Below are 19,618 nucleotides of genomic sequence, written 5' to 3'. Positions count from 1 at the left end.
GGACTCAGGGGCGCCAAACCTGCCCCCCCAACCCCTGTGCATCCCCCCTGGGCTCCTGTGTGTGTCTTCCTTGGTTGGGGGCCCCAGGCTCGGACTCTGGCCCCTGTCTAACCTACCACCCCATTCTGCCCAGGACCAAGAGAATTCTCAAGACATGAGACTTTCAGAGCTAAAGCCAAGACAGTCCAGGCCTATGGGTCACCCTACTGATTCTCTTAACAGCCACGCCATATATACCATCACTCCCGTCTCAGCCATGGCCCACCGCTGCCTCGTACCTGTCACCCACCTTCTTCCCTTCCCTTGTCTCTGCATCTGGTCATCCAACAGGCCCTTCCAGACTCACCCGAACCCACTGGGCTCTTCCACTGCCACATCTGTCCCCTGGCTGGACTGCCACAGAGGACCTACCTGTTTCCCTCATGTCTCTGAGGAGACCCCTGAAGGCCCTCACTTCCACTGAAAATAGAATCCCAGCTCCTCCATGGTCGAAAAGTTCCCATAACGTGGTCTTCATTCCCTCACCCACAAACTCCAGGGCACACAGAGACTCATGTGCCTGGTCATCCCAGGGCCAAGAACAAAACCCAGCTGGACAAGGGGCTCAGAAATATCCCTGAATTGAGTCAGGGACTGTAACGAATCCTCCCGCCCTGGTTTGGCCTCTACACACCCACCTGTGTCTGGCAGGTCAAGCCCACACTGGTTCTCCCCTGACCCCAGAGCCCTATGACCCCCCTCTCTCCCTGGAAGACAAGGGAACCATGCACAGTGAAGGCCCCCCGCCCCGAGTGGGCCCCATACTGGCCCACCCCCTTCTTCTCTCACCCTGGCCAGTCCTTCAGTGAGAGCTCCCTTACTGCCTTACAGGGAAAGAACCAAGGTCCCAAGAGAGCAAGTCACACAGAGTCAAACACCCAGGCTCTGCCTCACCCTCCTATAAACCACTCTTGTACCTGGAAGGCTGTCTGGCTATTGTAATTGCGGACATCCTTGTTAGCTCCACGGAAAAGCAGGACTCGAGCACAGCTCTCCTGTTGGGGGGGGTTGGAATGGGGGTCACAGTCGGGCAGCCAGAGGGGCGTGGCCAGGATGGGGCACAGATGGGGGCCCGGGGCACACACTCCCACACCTGCCTGTCCAGTGCCTATACGCACAGCAGGGGGACGAGCAGATGAGGTATACACGACACACAAGTGTCCCACTGGCCCAGAAAGCCCAGACGTACACAATCCACTCCCAGCTGTTCGGAACACACATGTGCGTGTGTGCTCCGGGAACAGATGTGCGCACACCGGCCTGGAAGGCCACAGTTCACAGCAGGACACAGAACACGCACCCACGAAGTAACAGCAGGACTAGACAGGCAAGCAAGCACTGCACGGGGGTAGCTGCACACACACATGCACGTGCACACAGAGTCACACCTGGTTATAAAGGGCACAGATGTGCAGGGCTGTGTTCCCTGAGGCGTTCTGAGCCCCCATGTCAGCTCCATAGAACAGCAGGTGTTCCAGGTGCTGCACGTGCCCAAAGCGGCAGGCCTGGAGGTAAAGGAGATAAAGCTGGGTCCCTGAACACAGTCCAGGACCCCCAGTCCTGCCGACGGGGCCAGGCAAGCCCCCACTGCCTGACAGAGCCGGGAGACTCCCCCCGACCCCTAGACAGAGGCCAAGACTCCCCCCTCCCCGTGCCCTCCCACTCCCTGCCCACCTGATGGATCTCCTGCCAGCCATTCTCATCTGTGGTCCCCAGCTGAGCATGGTCGTGAAGAAGGAGCTCACAGCAGAGGGCGTCCCCGCCCCCCAGGGCACTGTGGTACAAGGGCGTCAGGCCGCGGCTGTCCTTGTAGTCGGGTGAAGCGCCCAGGTCCAGCAGGGTCTGAGGGCAAGGAGCCTCAGCATCCAGGCGGGCCCGGCTTCCTCCCCCAGCTGGGCCCTGTGCCCCTCCAGGCCAGGGACCCGCCCACACTGACCGTCAAGGCTGCGGCATTCCGCTGGCGCGTGGCACAGTGCACGGCGGTGAGGCCGTCTCGAGTGCGGAAGTCCAGGTGGGCGCCGCCATTCCTCAACACCTTCAGCAGGTCCGTGGCGTTGTCCAGCTGGGCCGCGAGGCTCAGAGGACACTCTGGGTTCAAAAGACAGAGGAAGGTTAAGGTCCCAATCACTCCAAGGCCATGCCCCTTCTTGCTCTGCTTCTCACCTCCTGAGTCAGGATCGTGGAAATTGGGGTCCAGCCCCTTGTCCAGTAGGCGGGCCACCCTGTCCGTGCTGTGCAGCTGGATGTAATCCATGAACTTCTTCAGGTTTGCCTGGAATGCCCAGCCATCCTGGTCAGCCCAGCAGCACAGTTACCCACTTCCACCAGCAAGCCTCAGGCACCTGTCACCCTACAGGAGCTGCTGCCCCACCTGCTCACACCTGTCACCCCGCAGCATGACCTTGTCACCCCTCCTATCACCTTAAGCCCTGTACTCCCACATGGCCCACCTCAGCTCACTGGGCCCATGGGCTGCCTGAAGCCCTTCCTTGCATCCCAGGCCCACTGCAACAGCCGGTCTCAGCCGGGCCAGTGCCTCACCAAGGCCAGGTTGCTCGGGTCATGCCCCCAGGCAGACTCCCGCCCCCAGCCTCAGCCACGTGGGCCCCACCCTGCCCAGCCTGCAGGAGCCCAGGGTGCCCAGGCAGGAGCGCCCCCCTCACAGCCCACAGCCCGTCACTCCGAGGTGGTCCTGTTCCTTCTTCTCCATGCGTCCACCCCAAGGCAGACCCTTATCCCCAAGGCCCTTCCTCACCTGCAGGCCGCCCCTCCTGTGACCTGACTTGGCCTGCCTTGCACTCGCTGACCTAGTCGCGCATTAGTTCACTCTGCAGAGACTCAGTGAGGCTGGCGCTGCAGATGCCACACGGCAAGGCGCCTTGGCCGAGGCCCCCGGTCTTCTCCAAACACTCAGATTGCATCACAGACGGGAGAGGACACCCACGGAAGGTGGCCCCCTAAGGTGGGCCTGGACCATCAAGCAGGAAGAAGGGTGCTCACGATGGGGAGAGAATTCAGCCAGACCCAGAGGCAAGGGTGGATGTGAGGGCTGGTCAGAGTAGGGGCAGGCAGATACATGCAGGGCTGGGGCAGGATTGAATCTCAATCTGGGGCACCTGGGGGGCTCAAACAGTTAAGCCTCTGCCTTCGGCTCAGGTCATGATCCCGGGGTCCTGGGATGGAGCCCCTCATCGGGCTCCCTGCTCAGTGGAAAGCCTGCTTCTCCCTCTCCCTCTCCCTCTCCCACTCCCCAGGCTTGTGTTCCCTCTCTCACGGTGTCTCTCTCTGTCAAATAAATAAATAAAATATTTTAAAAAAAAGAAAGAAAAAGAAAGAAAACTCAATCTAAAAACAAGTGGGACTCACTGGGGGTCAACAGTTACCAGTGTCACCAGTGTTCTGTGAGCTGCTCACGACAGTTTTAAGAGATAACAATTTGGGGGGGGGGGACCCAGAGTGACAGGATCACACTGGGGCAAGTGGAGAGCGAAGGCACAGTCTCCACCCAGCCAAAATCATGGCCTCTGACCCCCATATACCCTGGGAGCAGCAGAAAAGCCTGGCATGGAGGCTCCATGGTCACAGAGGGGTCACTGTGGCCCAATGCTCTGATCCTTCTCCTAGACAGAGACTAGGTCCAAAGATTGTCAATGAAGTGTCCAGTAAGCAAAGGTCCACTAGTCACTGGAACCTGAGGTGGCAGCTGAGGGAGGCTGCCTGTGGGTAGGGGCCGTGGCACCCACATTGCATCTCCTGCATTCAGAGAAGGTAGTGAGGTGGCCCCCAAAGAACATTTGGGGTCAGGCCCACCGAGCCATGGCACTCAGTAGGTGCGCCCCAGCACAGGCCCCCAGCGTGAGACAGATCTGGATTCAGCCCGTTTCACTGGCTGCACACCCACAAGCAAGTCACATAACTTCTTGGGACTCAGTATCTTCATCTGGAAAATGGGATAACAATAGCCTCTCTCAGGAGAAAATTAGTGAGTGCCTAATTATTGGTGCCCAGCACTGGGTAACCGCTAAGTGCTAGGCTCCTAGTCCTCCCCCCCGCCCCCAGGTCCCCTACACAGAACATCAGGTGTTTCTTCACTCCAATTCCACCCAGGCTCTCACCAAGATACCACGTGCTATCATAGTCCACCACCACACCCAGCCAGGGGCCCCCCAGAGGGGTGAGCAAGAGTCTGATCTCACTGAAACCCATCAGTAGACCACCCACACAACAGCCATGCTGCTGGAGTCTGCACCCAGCCCCCCAGCTGCCCCAGCACCTGCTCTGGGCCCCTGATGCAAGAGAAAACAGACTGAGCCAAGCTGGAGGGACAACGGTCAGCCCCAAGTCAGGGTGGAGGGTGCTGGGGGCAGAGGAAGAGCTCTCGGGAATTTTTAAATGGCATTTTTGATATCACAAAATCCAGTGAAGCCTGGGGTGAAGGGAACACTGCTCATGGGGGCCAGGAGGTAACCTCTGGAGTCCCTCCTCTGTGGATTCCTCCTTACCTTTGTGTGAAGCTTTGCAAACTGCTTATCATCAATGAGGTTCTGGGCATAAACTCGCCTCTTGTATCGAAACTGCTCAGGTAAAGAAAAGGCAGAGAAAAGGCACCCACCTGGGCTGAGTGAGCAAATGCACACACAAAACCAAGCCCTGTTTCCTCAGCCAGCCGGCCACACCAACCTCACGCACACTACCACGGACACAGCGCCAACACCAAGTTCCGAGGGAGCGCGTGCCCGCTGTCCCCTAACCTGCAACACCCTTTCTCTCACTCCCACCCCCCAGGGTTCCCTGCCAAATGCCACTCCTTTTCTAAGACCTGATTCCAGGCTTACCTTCCTAGACATGCCCTGAGTGGAACTGACCCCATTTCCCCCTGCCACCAGAGCGGCCAAGCCAACTTTGAGCTCAGCCACCATAATGCTCACTGCACTTGCCACCACCATCCAAAACTGTAAGTCAGTCTGTGTCCCCACTCCTGACAGTGCACTCAACACCCTTTCCATCGTGAATGGGGGTGAGCAAACGAGAGAGACTGAGGTGTGCCCTCAGAGACTCCAGGGGTTGGGGAGGGGCACAGATGTGCAGACACGGGTAAGGCGCGGCTTGCTCCACACGCGGCTCTGCGCACGGACACCCCACTCCGCAGAAGCCCTCCGCGTTCCCAGCACACGAGACGCGGACTGCAAACACGGCTCGCGACACGTACTGCTCACACCTCACACGCTCCACACACTGCACCCCGCGCCTCGCACGCACACCGTAGGCACCGTTCGCTGAGCGGGGCTCACGCAGACCCCCTCCCGCGCACACACACGCGCGCGCGCGCGCGCGCCTGGCCGACTCCTCCGGTTCGCGTCCCTCACGGCCGTGCCCTTCACGGCTCTCGTTACCGAACTCCAGGGTCGTGCCCCGCGCGCTCCCCCCGCCCCCGGTCGCGCGCCCCCGCCCGCCGCTCACCTCCAGGTAGGGCAGGGGCGTGTCCAGGTTGGGCGGGTACTCCTGCAAGAGCCGCTCCTCGTCCAGGAACTTGCCGGCACGGCCCCGGGAGGGCGGCTGGAAGAGCCCGTAGTTGAGCGCGTCCTGGAGGCTGTGGTTGAGGGCGCAGAGCACGCGCTGCTTGGCGGCCCACACGGGCGCGGCCGGGTCCAGGCGCAGACACTTCTGCGGCGGAGCGGGATCATGAGTGCGGACCGCATGAGCGCGGCGCGGCCCCGCCCGGCCCGGCGCAGGGGACCAAGTCCCGGGAGCCCCGGCAGGACTCCGGGGCTCCCGAGCCCAAACCCGGGATTCGGCGCCTCAGCGTCCAGAGGGCGAGAACCCGCCCCGAGGGCGGTGCTTCCCCGGGCCCCGCCCCCGCCCGGGTGGTGGGGAGGGTCTCCGCGGAGGCGGCGGGGGAGGGGTGAGTAGCCGCGGGCCGGGGGGCCCCGGCACCCGCCTCCGAGCGCGCGGGGGGTGGGGAGGATGGGGGGGGAGCTGGTGGACGGGGTTGCGGGGGGCTGGGCGAGGAGGGCGGGGGCGCTGCCGGGACGGGGCGGTGGGGCTTACCGTCTGCTGCAGGTCCGGGATGCCTACGCGCACGACCACGGCGCTGGCCCCGGGGCCGTCCATCCCAGCGCCGGCGCCCGGGCCGGAGCCCGGGCGGCTCGCGGCCGGGAGCGGAGCGCGCTGGGGCTCCGCGCGGCGCCCCGGCCCCCCCTTCCCCCCCGCCGGAGCCCCGTCGGCCGCGCTGCGCGGGAGGGGGCCGGGGGGGGCCGGGGCCGGGGCCGGCGCGGGGGACAGCTGCGCCGAGGGCTCCGCAGGGGCGGCGGCGGCGGCGGCAGCGGCGGCGGCGCGGCTCAGCTGCATCGGCCCCGGCTCAGCTCGGCGCCTGCCTTCCCCGGGGGCGGGGGCGGCGGGGGGAGGGGGCCTGAGCCGAGAGGGAAGCGGGGGTGGCAAGGGGGCCGCGCCGGAGGCGGGGGCCGGGAGGGCTCAGGGCCAGCCGGGGACCGGGGGCGAGGGGGACTGTTCGGGTCCCCGGGGTGAGGTGGGAGGGTTCGTGCGGAGGGCCTCGGCCGCCCCACAGGGCGGGGGCCCTGGGGGCTGCGCGGGGGGTGTGGGGAGTCCTAGGCCTTGGCGTGGGGGGAGTGGCTGAGCCGCGAGGGCCGCGCCGCCCTTCGGCTGCGTGCGAGCATCCGCGGACCACCGGGGAAGATTCCGCGAGACGGGGGTCCTGAGGCTGGGGTGGGGTCCGCGTTGGGCACAGGGACCAGAGAGGGCGGGAAGGGGAGAGAAAAACGGGAGAATTAATTTCCGGAGGTGGCAGCTTCTCCCCCATTCTACCGACCTCCCTACCCCACTCAAGGCCCGAGGGAGATGACGGTGACCAACCCTGACCCAGTCCTGGGTGTGAGACGGAGGAGACATCGGGGCCAGGGAAGGGCTAGGGGCTCTCCCACAGAGAGAGCCAGTTAACCCTCCGACTTAACCCTTACGACCACCCTAAATAGCGTTCAGCGCGGCTGCCGGCATCCCCAGCCGAGTTTGGGGAGTTCGCTCTGGACTCCACGGCCGCCTCGTCCTCCCCACTCTCCAGGCCCTGTGGTCTGCCTAGACCAACGCCTGTCTCCCCCTTCCCGTCACCTTAGCGACGACAGGATGGGGGCGCGACCTATGAGGACAGGCTCAGGGGAGGGGGCGCTACTAGTCTCCACCTGCATGGGGAAGTGAATTTTAGTTTTCTACGTTGTCGTGGCAACGTGGGGGGGTGATGAGTGGGCGGAGAGGAGGGGAGCGCAGTAAAGAAACTAGCTCAGGCACCACCGCCCCATTGGAGCATTTCACCCCCCCCCCCCCGCCACCCTGATAAACCGCACAGAACTACCCCAGTGCTGCGAAACCTGCGCCCTCAAAACCCCTGAGAGCAAAGAGCAGCCCCTAACTGTTGGAATATCCCTGAGCTCCCGAGAAACAGCTCCTGACTTCCCCAGAACTCCCCAACATGCCTTGACTGTGCCCCCAAAGAAAGGCCCTGAACCCCATAGCGGAGCTGCTCGCCCTTTCACTGGATAATGTTCACGGAACAACCAAGCATGACCCAGCCTCTGGTCCCCGTTAGAAAAGAGCCCCTGGGCGCCCCCCCCCCCCCCAACCTCCCCAGCCTTCTCCTAGAACAGCCCTGGATCCCCCGAGGCTCCCAGGAATAAACTTGAATGAACCCCCTACACAGAGAAAAACCTCCCTACTCCTCCCCTTGACAACCTGGAAACACCCTAACCCCTCAAGAACAGCACTTGGCACTCCCTCCAAGAACAGACCACTCCCCACAGAGCCACCTTGACAACTACCTGCTTACCACAAAGCCCCCCCCAATATCCACCCCTCTGCCAACAGAGCATCTCTGATCACCCCAGAGCAAGGCCCTCTTCCCAAGGACCAGCCCTAACCCCTGAGGGAGCCCTGGCTCCCTCCTCTTCCATCCACTACCGCTTTAGGAAAAAAATCTCTGCCTCCAGGACTCCACTGACCCCACAGAGTCGAATCTCCAGCGCTGTCTGTGGGTCTGGTCCTGCTTTCTCCTCAAGCCGGGTTGGACCCTCCCTGCCGGGAAGTGTGGCCCCAGGATGCCCAGACCTCCCACCCCCTTGTCCAGACTCTTCCCAAGGCCACTGGCCTGGCCATAGTGGGGGAGCTGAGGGTCCCCTGGGGACTGAGGCAGGATGGGAGGGCTGGGGAAAGGGGGGAGCAGGAAGGGGCCTGTCAGAAGGCCACTTTATCTGCAGGAAGCACCTTGGGAAGTGTGAGGGTTGGATTTCCTGTGGCCCAGCCCTAGAGAGAGGAAACTGCTGCTTCCCAGCCCCTCTCCTGTCTCCACTACCTTCCTGCCCCCATCCCCCAGCAAGTCACCAGACCCACAATTCCTTCCTACCCTGCCTTCCCCAGCCCTCCCACCACAAACCCCAGCTGCCTTTACTCCCAGCTCCCGGCCTTTCATCCCTCTGTGGCTGGCTGCTAGGCCAGGAACCTGCTTGCTAGAGTGCTTGGTTCGGGGGGATGAAGGCAGGAGGCCAAGAGGAGGGTGCGCCTTTCCTCACCACCAGTCCCAGCAGCCCAGACCTCTGCATTCGCCCTGCCAAGCTGCCCACCCAGCTTGGACTTCAAGGGAGCCCCTGCAGCCTCCCAGCGCCCCCCCCCCCCCCCCCCGCCAACCTACTGCCTGCCCTGCAGTGCAGCCACAAAATCTTTTAGGGTAAAATCTCCTTTTTTGCTAATCGGCAACCAACAGATCTCTGGTCTCCAGGCCTAGGTGGGCCCGGCACTGCCCCAGGAGATACCAGAGCCCTTGCTCGGTTCTGTCCTGGTTGCACAAAGTGCCTGGCACATAGGACGGGCACATAATGAATGAGTTCCAAGCCTGCACATTCCCCCCGCTCTAACCACCACCCCAGCAAACAGCAAAAATAACAGAACCCAGAAGCACCTAACCCACATTACGTCCTTCCATCCCCGCAGCATGGTGGGTTTAAAGAGGATGAAGCCAAAGCATGGTGGGTGTCTTTGCCCTTTATTTTGTTGGGAATAAAAGAACCAGGCCCCTCACCAGCCCCCCATAACTCCTGAGCAGCCCCTCACTCAGCAAAACTCCGCCTCCCGGGGGAAGAGCCACCCTTTGCCTCCCACTGCCCACCTCCCTGTCCCAGCCCAGCCCCTCCGCACTCACTCATGTCTCTGTCCAGTCACCAGACCCATGGCCCTCTGCTTCCCACTCCTTCCATCCAGGCCAAGATTCCAGAAAAATGTTTCTCACCCTCACTGTTTCTTTCCTACATTCTCTCACCACACATATTCAGACGCAAACGGGCCCCACAGGGCCTTGGGGAATTCATGTGGGCAAAGCACCTAGAACAGTGCCTGGCACATCCCGGCATGGGCCCCTAACCCACAACCATGCAGCTGGCCCAGGCCCACAGGCCACACAAAGGCCCTTGCCTCACCACAGACTGCCCCACCCCACCCCACCCTGTGCCCTCTTCCTCCTTGACCTCCCAAACCTCAGTCGTCTGGTAGCCTTGATTTAATTCCGGGCACCTTCACATTCTTAAGCCCCCTTCCAGCATCTGTGGTCCACACCCTCCTGGCCTCTGTGGTGGGTTCCTCTCCGGGCACAGTTTATGGCCTCCTTTCACCTCCTGGTATTGCCCCTCCCTCCTTTCACACTCCTGGGGCCCGCTTCCTCCCCCAAATCCCAACTCTGCCCTCCCTCAGCAGCTCCTCCCAGCTCCCCCACTCCCCCTCGGCTTCCATGACAACTTGGTGGGGCATTCCGTGCTTAGCCCCCCACTGACTGCCCTTCTTCTCTCCTGTCCGCACTTTTCTTCCCATGCTCCTCCACCCGCCTCCCTCTGATCTAGTTCTCTTTCTTCCACAGCACCTGTCCTAACACACTCAAATTAACTTACTTACCGTTTACTGTGGTTCCCTCCTGTGTCTGTGGCCCAGGAGGAGTGCCCGGGACACAGTGGGGGCTCCAAAGCTCCGACCCACAAGCTCTTCATACCCAACTTTCTCTGCAGCTCAGACCCTATCCCAAAATCTGGAGCAGTTCGTGTGAGACAGGAACCCTCGGATGTCGGATGTAGAGCTCACTGTCAAACTGTTTGGGGCTGGTGTCATTTGGGGCTAAGTTTGATTCCCTCCACTTATTTAATGTCCGTCAATATATTTAGGTCCCATTTCATCCTAGTCTGATACACTAAGTTTTACTTTTCTGGGAATACAAATTATTTCTAAAGAATCAGCTTTTTAGGTCGCCTGGGTGGCTCAGTGGGCTGAGCCTCTGCCTTCGGCTTAGGTCATGATCTCAGGGTCCTCTGCTCAGTGGGGAGACTGCTTCCCCTTCTCTCTCTGCCTGCCTTTCTGCCTCCTTGTGATCTCTGTCTGTCAAATAAATAAATAAAATCTTTTAAAAATAAAAAAAGAATCAGCTTTTTAGGGACACCTGGTTGGCTCCGTAGGTTAAGTGTCTGCCTTTGGCTCGGATCAAAACCCCAGGGGCCTGGGATCAAACCCCACAACAGGCTTCCTGCTCATAAGAGAGCCTGCTTCTCCCTCTCCCTCTGCCTCTGCCTGCCACTCCCCCTGCTTATGCTCCTGCACCTTCTCTCTCTCTCTCTCTCTGCCAAATAAATAAATAAATATTTTTTTAAAAGAATCAGCTTTTTATTTTGCTAATCATCTGTATTTTCTATTTGGTTTTACTCTGTTCTGTTATCTCTATTTTTTTATTGTGTTATGATTCTTTTTCTAATCTCTCAAGTTGGATATTTAATTCAATTTTTAGTCTTTCCCTTTTCTGAGAGTAAGCTTTTAAGTTTATATATTTCCAAGTGGCACTTCAGTTAATGTCCCTTAAGAATTGATAAGTAGTATTTTTAATTTCACGTTCTTCTGATTTTCTAATATCAATTTTTGGGGCTTGGGAATTGCTGAAAGTAAGCTTCTTTACATTTTCAAATGCATAATAGGTTTTTTTGGAGGGAGGACTAACCTTTAGTTACTGATTTCTTACTTTACTGTATATGGTCAGAGGAGGGGGTCTGCATAGCCCTGATCTTTTGGGATTGTGTGAAGACTTTCCTTGTAGTGTGGCTGCATTGGCTCTTTCTATAAAGGTTTCTTATCTGTTCCATAGGAATTGTTGGGTGCAAGGAGATATAGAGAGCTGCAGATACAGAATCTCCGTTATATCCAGCTTCTTAACTGTATTATTTAAATATCCCATGCCTTTTCTAATTTTGCATCTACTTGATTTAGAAATTACTAAAAGAAATGGGTTAAAATCCCACTACTATGATATTGGTTTTAGCAATATCTCCACGAAATCTGCCAGTTTGGGTTTTATATTTTTGAGACTCAGTTTTTAAGAGCTAAGAGGTTTAAGATTATTATACCTTCCTGATAATTATTCCTTTTGTTATTATACACTACTGCTCTTTATCCCTAATAATGTTTCTGCCTTAATTTTCTTTTTTCCAGTAATTAATCTAACATAGCCCTTTTTTGTATTGACCTCATATATCTTTTTCTATCCTTTTCCTTATATATTAAGTATGCTTTTGATATACAGTCTCTGTAGCTAGATTTTTTTTTTTTAAATCAATCTTGTAGTTTTCAGCCTTTAATGGTGTGTTTATTATGATTGGTGATAGGTTTTAATAGATCTTTACTATCTTATTTTGTGTTGTCTATCTTTTTAAGATAGGCATCTGTCTTATCTATGCTTCCTTTTTCTCCCTTTCTGTCCTCCATTGGACGGGTCAAGTGTTCTTTATTCCCCTTTCCCTCAACTCCCGTTGGCTTGGAAGTTTTGCATTCTCTATCACTTTCGTAAATTACACTTTTCGCAAATACACTTTTCAACCTGCATAATTGACAAATTCTACAATTACTCTCTCCACCTCCCTTCTACGGAATGAGAAGAACTTAGATACCTTCACTGTGACCTCTCACCTCCCCCTCCAGGTGCTGGTCCCCACCGTTGTTGCTTCCCAACTGATCATCTCGTTTCCTGCCCAGGCTGCTTTACACTTCACTCACTTTTCCTTCAAGGCTGAAGTCTCTTTTTCCGGAAAGCACATGCTCGAGATACTTTTAATGAACGTCTGTTAGAAATTCTGTCAGTCTCTGAAATGTCTTATTTTGCTCTCTTTCTTGAGTGAGAGTTTAGCAATGCAGACTTCTAAATTGACAATTATTTTCCTCACCGTATTTTTTTTTTCTCTGTGTGTGCTCTGTTCTGGGTAATTTCCCAATTCTGACTCCCACCTCATTAATATTCTCTTTGTTTGTGTTTAATCTGCTATTAATTCTCCTCATATGTTTTTGGTTTTGGTTTTTTGGGTTTTTTTAAAGATTTTATTTATTTATTTGACAGATAGAGATCACAAGTAGGCAGAGAGGCAGGCAGAGAGAGAGAGAGAGAGAGGAGGAAGCAGGCCCCCCGCTGAGCAGAGAGCCCGCTGCAGGACTCGATCCCAGGACCCTGAGATCATGACCTGAGCCGAAGGCAGAGGCTTTAACCCACTGAGCCACCCAGGCGCCCCTCCTCATATTTTTTTTTTTTCATAGAGTTTTCAGTTTCAATGACCACAGATTCTATTTCTAGAAGCTCAATTTGGTACATTATCAGATCTTCTCACTCTTTCTTTATATTGGCTTTTATCATTTTTTACTTAATACCACTTAAAAATATCTTGTCTTTAATTATTTAAAAAGTATTTATTTTTAAATTTCTAGTCAATTTAGTTCTATCATATGACCTTTTTGGTGGTCTAATCTTGCCTAATCTAATCTATGGTGCCTACCAACTTTCACTTGTGGCAGATTATTTCTGTGAAAATTTTGTAATTTGAAGTTATGAACTTAGTTGGGCCTAATTTATGGGGGGACCCTAAGCAGCCTAAATGTGTCCCTTCAGAGGAGTCCCACTATCCCTGAACTACTTGTACATTAATTTCCTGGAGACTACAAAGAATAATATAACTCAAACCTCAAAACTGATGGGGGCAGGCAAGGGTTACAACCTCACAGGGAGTTTTCTACAAAGAGACCACCACAAAGCTTTATGAAAATTGCTTAAATTTTTAAAAAATGCAATAAGAATTATGAAAATCCATTCCTTACTAAGGTGTTTGAGCGCTACATGTCATTCACTGAGCAAGCCACTGTTATTGTTCTTGTGACACAGATGAGGGACCAAAAGCCATCAAGAGTAAGTAACGTAAAGGGTCCAAAGTCATGCAGGCTGGACAGTAGAGAACCCAGGACTCAAACCATGGCAGTGGGCATGGGACCCAAGCAGGGCAAGTGACAATCCTGCCCTAGGATTTTTTCTTTAAGATTTTATTTATTTATCTGACAGAAAGAGAGAAAGACCACACAAGCAGGAAGAGGGAGAAGCAAGCTCCCCACTGACCAGGGAGCCTGATGTGGGGCTTGATCTCAGGACCCTGGGACCATGACCTGAGCCAAACAAGGGCAAATGCTTCAAGACTGAGGCCCGCAGACATCACTTGTGCTGATATTTTACCTCTTACAACTGTTTCTCCACTCTTGGGTTACGTAAGAGCCAGGAACTCAATAGCTACTGGTGACCAAGATTCCAGCCTTAAGAAGAGAGCAACAGTGGGGAAAGAACAGATACGGGGGACAGAGGAGGTTTTGAAGGGTAAGTCCCTAAACACGCCCTGAAATCTGAAAACACTTCAGTTTTTCTTGAATTTGGTTTCAAGAGCGAATAGATTTCCCTCCTCGGTTGAGAGGCCACCTACTGGACAGGTTTGAAGGTCTGTCCTTGGAGCAGGTGTCGGGATTAAAATCCCAGCTCAGCCTCCAAATACCCTCGTGGCCTGGAAAAGCTTCTTACCTTCCCTCTGTCTTTCCTATGTCTCCAGAACACCATGCCACACTCTGCTAGGCTGGGGACGATGGTCGGCATTGTGTCATTCCCCCATTTATTCTGGCCACGTGCCAGGTCCTGTTTCAGTTGCTGGACATGAGGCAAGCACTTGCCTTCGCAGTTCAAAGGTTGGCTCCTGGCCTTCTGGGCCATTGTGCAGGCTAGATGAGCTCAGTGAATATGAAATGCTTACCATAGGCCTGGTACACAATGAACACAGTTTTTATTAACATCATAAAGCTAATTCTGATTTGGTTTCTCTCATCTCCAGAGTGCCTTCTAATGAGCATTCTTCATATAGAGTGATGTGAAGGGATGGCTGATCTTTGTTATATACTCTTAGAGCATAAGATTTTAAATATTTTAACTGTGAAATTAAGGGCAGAAATATCTGCCTAATTAATTTCACATTTAGGATTCCAATTACGTTTTCTTTCAAGAGCATGAGTTTTACCCACAAGTTTACTCTTCCCTGCAAAGGTCAATGACAATTCAAGAACTCTGCGGGTTTTTTGTTGTTATGGTAAATAATACATAACAGCAAAGTCACCATCCTAACCATTTTTAGGTGTACAATAAGTAGTGTTATTATTTTGAAATAATAAATCCATCCCTGTGTTGGAAGACAGGCACAGGCCTTGCAAGCGGAACAACGGTTTAGGGGCCTCTGGCGGACGGGATCAGAAGACAGAGAAGCCCACCGGGGCGTGCCGGGGACCGCAAGCGCGCATGGCTGCTGGAAGAAAGCGACCTCGGCGCGTGGGGCCCCGCTGGAGGGGGGTGCGGTCTGCTCCGTCTGCTCCCTGTGTGGAGTGGAGGGAGCTGGAGAGCCCGCGGGGCCAGGGAAGGGGCCTGTCGCCGAGAGAGGTCTCAGCCCCCCTTGTCGCCTTCCTGGGTGACAGGGCAGCGCCGGCCCGTTCTGCCCCTGCACCTTCCCACCTGCCCACCCCTGCCCTCCAGCCTCAAGGGAAGCGCTTCTAGGGGTGAACTTCACTCTTCATTCTTTTCGTTCTGCGTGAGATTCCGCTGTAGGAAAATACTGCGTTTGGGGACCCCTGGGGGGCTCGGTCTGCTAAGCGTCCCACTCTGGTTCCGGCTCAGGTTGCGATCTCAGGGGGGTCGTGAGATCGAGCCCGGCATCAGGTTCTGTCCTGAGGGTGGAGCCTGCTTGGGATTCTCCCTCTCTCCCCCTGCCTCTTCCCCCCCACCAAAATAAATAAAGTTACTTAAAAAAAAAAAAAAGGAAAATACCACATTTTGCCTATCAATTAATCTGTTGAAATATACACTTTTTTACAGTTTGGAATGATTATGAACAGAACTGCTATGAACACTTGCATGTAAGTTTCTGTATGGCTTTTGGTTCTCTTGGGTAGATACTTAGAGTGGCTATGTCTTACCATAGACGTACGCTCACTTTTTAAGAAATTGGCAAGCAGTTTTCCAGAATGGTAATATCATTTTAAATTCCAACTTCTTCCATTTCCTCCACATCCTTGCCAACACTTGGCATTGACTTTTTTTTTTTTTAATTGTAGCCATTTTAATGGATGGTAGCAATATCTCCTTGTCGTTTAAATCAGCATTTCCCTGATGATGTCGAGCCTCTTTTGGCATGCTTGTAGACCATTCACATGTATTCTTTGGTGACATGTCTGTTCGAGTCTATTCCCCCATTTTTAAAAAACTAAGTAGTTTGACTTACTGAAATTTAGTAGTATCTCCATATATTCTGGACAGAAGCTTTTTTGTCTAAAGTTCTCTAATTTTGTTGCTTGCCTTTTCAAAAGCATTTTCTTTCAAAGAATAAAAAACTTTCATTATTATAGAATCAATTTACATTTTTTCTTTTATTTGTATTATTCCTTATGTCCTAAAAAATCTTTGCCTACCTCAAAATCACAAAACTTTTCCTCTGTGTTTTCATCTTGAAAGTTTTATTTCCAACAGGTTAGGTCTATGATTAATTTCAAATTAGTTTTTATCTGTGATGTCAAAAAAGGTTGATATTTGTGTTTTCCATTTTGGGATGTCCATTTGTTTTGGGCCACTTTTCAAATTATTTCAAAATAGTTTTTACTATGGTGAGATATATATAACATAAAATACACCCTTTTAGCCACTGTAAGTGTCTCGCTCAGTGGCTTTACATCGATCTGCATTATTGTGCAACCATCTCCGCAGTCCTTCGGTCTCCAGAACTTTTTTCATTACCCCACACAGAAACCGTGCCCGTCATGCAGTAACTCTCCCTCCCCCTCTGCTAGCCCCTGGACCCAATATTCTGTCCTCTGTCTCTATGGGTCTTACTGCTTTAGCACCCTTCCAGCACCATTTTTGAAAAGACTTTGCTTTTCCACTGAAATGCCTTTCCACGTTTGTGGAAAATCTGTTGATCACATATATGCAGGTCTGTTCCTGATTTTTCCTTCAACCTACATTTATATTTTCACTAATACCAAATTTCTTCATTTCTCCGAAGGTTTTTTAAATTTATTTACTTGACAGACAGAGATCACAAGCAGGCAGAGAGAGAAAGAGAGGAGGAAGCAGGCTCCCTGCTGAGCAGAGAGCCTGATGTGGGGCTCAATCCCAGGACGCTGGGATCGTGACCTGAGCCGAAGGCAGAGGCTTTAACCCACTGAGCCACCCAGGCACCCGGATTTCTTAATTTCTGTGAAGTCTTGAAATCAAGTACTATAAGCCCTACAACTTTGCTTTTCCTGTAATCTTGTTGGCTGTTATAGGTCATTTTCATTTCTGTATAAAGTTTAGAATCAGTTTGTCAGTTTCTACAAATTTTTTTAAAAACCCGATGGGAATTTTAGTGGTACTGAATTATATCTATAAGTATATCTAGAAAGAATGGATTCTTAACAATATTGGATCATCTAACGTGTGATCATGGTAAATCTCTTCATTTCTTGTGGTCTTCCTTAATTTATTTCAGCAAGCCTTAGTAGTTTTCAGTGTAGAATTTTTACACGTTTTTGTTAAATTTATGCCTAAGAATTTTGTTATTTCACATTATTGCAAGTGAAAATTTAATTTCATTTTTTATTCTTAGAATTTTTTATTATTTTTAACATGTAATGCTATGTTAATTTCATGTGTACAGTAATACAGTGATTCAACAACTCTGTACTTTACTCAGTGCTCATTGTGATAAGTGCACTCTTAATCCCCTTCACCTATTTCACCCATCCCCCTATACCCCTCCCTACTAGAACCATCAAGTTTGTTCTCTACAGTTAGTACTGGTTTTTTATTGGTCTCTTTTTTTCTTTGTTCATTTCCTTTTTTATTTTTTATTTTTTTTAAAGATTTTATTTATTTATTTGACAGACAGAGATCACAAGTAGGCAGAGAGGCAGGCAGAGAGAGAGAGAGAGGGAAGCAGGCTCCCCGCTGAGCAGAGAACCCGATGCGGGGCTCGATCCCAGGACCCTGAGATCGTGACCTGAGCTGAAGGCAGAGGCTTTAACCCACTGAGCCACCCAGGCGCCCCCTTTTTTTTATTTTTTTAAAGATTTTATTTATTTATTTGACATAGAGAGAGACACGGTGAGAGAGGGAACACAAGCAGGGGGAGTCGGAGAGGGAGAAGCAGACTCCCCACTGAGGAGGGAGCCTGATGCGGGGCTCGATCCCAGGACCCTGGGATCATGACCTGAGCCGAAGACAGACGCTTAACAACTGAGCCCCCCAGGCACCCCTAAGTTCATTTTATAATTGTTTGTTGTTAGTATAGTATATCCAGTATACTAGCCAAAAAAAAAAAGTTATCTACTAAAAAGTATGTATTTTTATATATAAACTTTGTAGCCTGTAAACTTGTTAAATTCACTTAGTTCTAGTAGCATTTTTATAGGCTCCTCAGGATTTTCTACATAATCAGGTCATCAGCAAATAACAAAATACTTATTTCTTTTGAATTTTCTCCATTTTATTTATTTTTCTTGCCTTATTCCAATGGCTGGGACCACCAATACAGTGTCATACAGAAGTAGTCAGAGCAAGCAGCCTGGCTTTGCTCTCAGTCATGGGAGGAAAGTATGATATTTCACCATAAAGTATGATATTACGTGAAGGTTTTTTGGTAGATGGCCTTTACTAGATTTAGAATGTCCTCTTCTAGTTGTCATCTGCAGAGAGCTTTTCATCATGAACAGATGTCTGACCTCCTTAAGGATTTTTTTTTGAAACCCTACTCAATAACTCGGCTTTATTTCATTGGCCAGAACTGAGTCTGGCTGCAAGTGAGCTTAGGAAATGAAGTTCTTTCTTAGGTGAACACATGACTGCCCCCCATCATCAAAATCAGGGCTCTGTTGGGGCGCCCGGGTGGCTCAGTGGGTTAAGCCGCTGCCTTCGGCTCAGGTCATGATCCCAGAGTCCTGGGATCGAGCCCCGCATCGGGCTCTCTGCTCGGCAGGGAGCCTGCTTCCTCCTCTCTCTCTCTGCCTGCCTCTCTGCCTGCTTGTGATCTCTGTCTGTCAAATAAATAAATAAAATCTTTAAAAAAAAATCAGGGCTCTGTTAATAAGGAAGAAGGCATGATGGATATTAGAATAGGCAGCTAGCAATCTGTCAACCTACATATACAATTCTAGATTAACAGTTGTTTACACTCCGCATTTTTAACTTACGATTCTATTGTCATCTGGGTTCTACTGCTGACATTGAAATAAATGCTGTTAAGTTGTTATTCTTTCTGTAGGTAATTTGTTCTTTCTGGGTGCTTTTAAGAGCCTGTCTTTAATATGATTCAATTTCAATTTACATATAGGTGCTGTTTTGGTTTTAGTTGTCCTGTTTGCGGTTTGTTATGACTCCTGGGTCTTAGGGCCTACATCTTTCTCATCGAATCTGGAACTTCTCGGGTATCATCTTTTTAAATGTTGTATCTCCTCAGTATCCTCTGTAAAAATATGTTAGATCTCATGGATGAGCCTTGAAACATTATGTGAAGTGAAATAACCGATTGACAAAAGGGCAAACGTGTGATCAACTTGTATGAGATATTTCTGGGGCTGGGAGAGGAGGGAATAGGTGGCTATTATTTCATGGGTACAGAGTTTCTGTTTTGTATGATGAAAAGTTTTGGAAATGGATAACGGTAATGGTTCTACAACGTTGTGAATACATTTAATGAAATTATAAGGTATGAAATTTTTTGAAGATTTAAAAATTTTTAAATATGTTAGACCCTCTCATTCTAAAATATTCTCATCTCCCAGCCTATTTTGTATTCTGGGTAATTTCTGTAGACCCATCTTCTTTTTTTCTTTTTTTTAAGATTTTATTTATTTGTTTGAGAGAGAGGGGGAGAGCCTAAGAACAGGCAGGGGGAGGGGCAGAGTGAAAGGGAGAGGCAGGCTCCCCCCTGAGCAGGGAGCCCAATGCAGGGCTTGATCCAGGACCCTAAGATCATGACCTGATCTCAAGGATCAGGTCTCTCTGAAGGCAAACGCTTACCTGAATGAGCTACCCAGGTGTCTCTGTAGGGCCATCTTCCTATTCAATAATTCTCAGCTGTGTCTAGTTTGCTGTTTAATCTGCCTACTGAAATTTCAATTTTATTTTTGTTTTCTGAAGTTAATATTTTTGGGGGCACCTGGGTGGCTCAGTCAATGAAGTGTC

The 19,618-nt window shown here is 51.7% G+C and overlaps 1 protein-coding gene and 1 long non-coding RNA gene across 5 annotated transcripts in view; one reads left to right on the top strand and one right to left on the bottom strand.

The window, feature by feature from the left end:
• SHANK3 (SH3 and multiple ankyrin repeat domains 3) overlaps positions 1 to 19,618 on the bottom strand; it is a 71,894-nt gene that overhangs the window by 43,616 nt on the left and 8,660 nt on the right. For 2 of the 4 annotated variants that reach the window (XM_047739723.1, XM_047739726.1), the window contains exons 1-9: positions 8,046 to 8,202; positions 6,088 to 6,757; positions 5,500 to 5,703; positions 4,542 to 4,613; positions 2,203 to 2,311; positions 1,976 to 2,127; positions 1,714 to 1,881; positions 1,428 to 1,544; positions 957 to 1,034 (exon numbers count right to left, since the gene is read on the bottom strand). In XM_047739723.1, the coding sequence (XP_047595679.1) occupies positions 957 to 1,034; positions 1,428 to 1,544; positions 1,714 to 1,881; positions 1,976 to 2,127; positions 2,203 to 2,311; positions 4,542 to 4,613; positions 5,500 to 5,703; positions 6,088 to 6,387 (1,200 nt within the window). In that variant the 5' untranslated portion in view covers positions 6,388 to 6,757; positions 8,046 to 8,202. Of the gene's footprint in view, positions 1 to 956; positions 1,035 to 1,427; positions 1,545 to 1,713; positions 1,882 to 1,975; positions 2,128 to 2,202; positions 2,312 to 4,541; positions 4,614 to 5,499; positions 5,704 to 6,087; positions 6,758 to 8,045; positions 8,203 to 19,618 lie in introns of those variants that run through there. The other 2 variants (XM_047739725.1, XM_047739724.1) reach the window with 2 other exon arrangements.
• LOC125106119 (uncharacterized) lies at positions 13,197 to 15,217 on the top strand. The gene is made up of 2 exons (XR_007129232.1): positions 13,197 to 13,744; positions 14,605 to 15,217. It is a non-coding gene; the product is annotated as an uncharacterized LOC125106119 (long non-coding RNA).

The sequence above is a fragment of the Lutra lutra genome, chromosome 8 (genome assembly GCF_902655055.1).
Source record: "Lutra lutra chromosome 8, mLutLut1.2, whole genome shotgun sequence".
NCBI classification, from domain to species: Eukaryota; Metazoa; Chordata; class Mammalia; order Carnivora; family Mustelidae; genus Lutra; species Lutra lutra.
This window is presented reverse-complemented; position numbering and strand designations above follow the sequence as displayed.